Source organism: Camelina sativa, chromosome 4 (assembly GCF_000633955.1).
Source record: "Camelina sativa cultivar DH55 chromosome 4, Cs, whole genome shotgun sequence".
Classification (NCBI taxonomy): Eukaryota; Viridiplantae; Streptophyta; class Magnoliopsida; order Brassicales; family Brassicaceae; genus Camelina; species Camelina sativa.
The window spans coordinates 22,153,562-22,155,638 of record NC_025688.1 but is presented as its reverse complement, the minus strand read 5'-3'; the positions used below and the strand labels follow the sequence as shown (position 1 = coordinate 22,155,638).

The following is a 2,077-nucleotide window of genomic DNA, read 5'->3' as shown; positions in this document are numbered from 1 at the left end:
GATTCTTGCGATTCACCTTTGGAGCCAAACAGTCCCATGTTTGGTTACCCAGAGAGAATTGACCATGAAAAGTACGTAGATATTGAAGTTCGAAATTGTAAAATCTCACTGCATGAACATCCGTTAACTATATAAGTATAGTGTGCACCATATTTTATTGAACCTTTGTTCAATACTCAGTGTTTTTGTCTGCAGAGTTTCTAATTGTAGTTGTTGTACAGTGCAGAAAAAGATGAAAACCTTTCGTTGCACAGGAAACTGGATGGGTCTCCAAATGTGTCTGGTCCACCGTCAAGGAATATGCTGTTACGATCAGCCTCTACGCTAGAGAGGAAATTAAGGTGATAAGCCTAGTTGTTATTATTATGTTTCTATGCTAGCCAACCCCAGGTTTGAAGATAGCTTCTGTTAAATCGAGGAATGGAATAGATGACCTTATGTCTTTCATATTATCTTTTATTCTCCAGTTTTTCACAGAGCGAGTCAAACATGGCTAACGAGTTTTGGCGGCAGAGCCGGAGAAAGGTCATTGCTGATCAACGGACTGCTAATTCCAGGTTACCCTCATCCCTGTTGAATTGTATATATGTATATGCATTTTGAAACCAAGTAAGTTGATGTTTGATTTTCCCACATTCATAANCACACTCATAATTCCAGTCTTCTAATTTCTTAGATCTTTCTTTTTTTATTTATATCGCGGCTGCAGTCCCGAACATCTTTCCTTCCGAGCCCGTACGAGGTCCATGCTAAGTGGCGACAAGAACTTGGCACGAGATTTCACCAGTGATGTTGCCACATCAAGGTTAGTTAATTTGTCCTTTGCAACTTATATATGCTGGAGAGGTTTTTCGCAAATTTGATATTTGCTTCTTTTTTTTTTGTTTAAATATGCAATTTATTGCTGCAAGAGGGTATGGTGTTTGTTGGTGTCTGGTTTAGTGCTTACCGATCTTTCGTCTAGTTTTTGCTTTAATAAAATGGTGTCAGAAAACTTAGATCTGGTGCCTTAAGTTTGTTAAAGAAATCCTTATGTATTCAGTTTTCATGTGCAGCTGTAAATCTGTTGGAGGAGCGAAAGTGGAAACTAAGAGAATAAGGAGGAGAAGTATTAGTATAACTCCTGAGATTGGCGATGATATTGTCAGGTGGGTGTCTAGTTTATCTCTCATTGAACTTCATGTGCATGGTAAAGCTAGTATGATGTTTTTTTTAACTATCTTCATCCTGGTTACAAATATAGTTCCCCTCGTTAACAAGCTTCTCTGGTTTCGATATATCATTATTTTCCATTGATAGGTTGCAGTTTTTCTGTTTCACCTTGTCTTTTTTTCTTAGTTGTGATTTCATATATGTAATGATTCTGAAAAAATTAGTGGCACAGTCTCTTATGGAAAATATCAAAGTAATGCAAAGAGAGGGCATTCTTTTTCTTAGTTGGGATCACATATCACAGCACGAGCACAGGATTATAACATTCCATATATGGAACTAAATTTTTTAGCAATTGCAATGATTGCTACCTCTCATTAAGATTTATTGGCCATTAACTATTTGGGACACGAAGCTCCAGTGTTTTGTTTATTTTATTGATAACTTTATTTTGAAAGTTAGCTGTTAATCTTTTTCAGGGCAGTACGAGCGATGAATGAAGCTTTGAAGCAGAATCGCCTCTCAAAAGAGCAAGGGGATGATGGTTCTTCTCCTAGCTCTCCAAATGACAGAACCGATGGCTCCCATCTCCAAAAAAATGTACGTTAAGCTTATTAACATATATACATCATTGGAATATTTTGAGAAATTTGGTTATGCTGTTGCAGCCCAATTTTTGTTGTTAGTTTCGCTTCTATGTTTACAAGCTCTTGTAAACATAGAAGCGAAACTACTGAAAACAAAAAAAAACTTGGGCTGCAACAGCAATTTATGTCTCTTTTCTCATCGACTAAGTTGAAATAGGACGATATGAAAGAGAAATCCTAAGGAAATTCCTAGGGAAATTCTGTGTTGTGATCCGTAGGAAATCAAATTTTTCGTTTCAACAACAAGGACAATAATGAACTTTAAGTGGATTGCAACA

At 36.7% G+C, this 2,077-nt stretch overlaps 1 protein-coding gene across 1 annotated transcript in view; it reads left to right on the top strand.

The window, feature by feature from the left end:
• Positions 7-2,077, top strand: part of LOC104781775 (probable serine/threonine-protein kinase DDB_G0267514) — a gene marked incomplete at its 3' end in the record, with an annotated part of 3,888 nt that continues 1,817 nt past the window's right edge. The window contains exons 1-6 of the mRNA XM_010506517.1: positions 7-71; positions 222-341; positions 468-557; positions 710-805; positions 1,056-1,148; positions 1,632-1,752. Coding sequence (XP_010504819.2) covers positions 37-71; positions 222-341; positions 468-557; positions 710-805; positions 1,056-1,148; positions 1,632-1,752 — 555 coding nt within the window. The remainder of the gene's footprint in view (positions 72-221; positions 342-467; positions 558-709; positions 806-1,055; positions 1,149-1,631; positions 1,753-2,077) is intronic.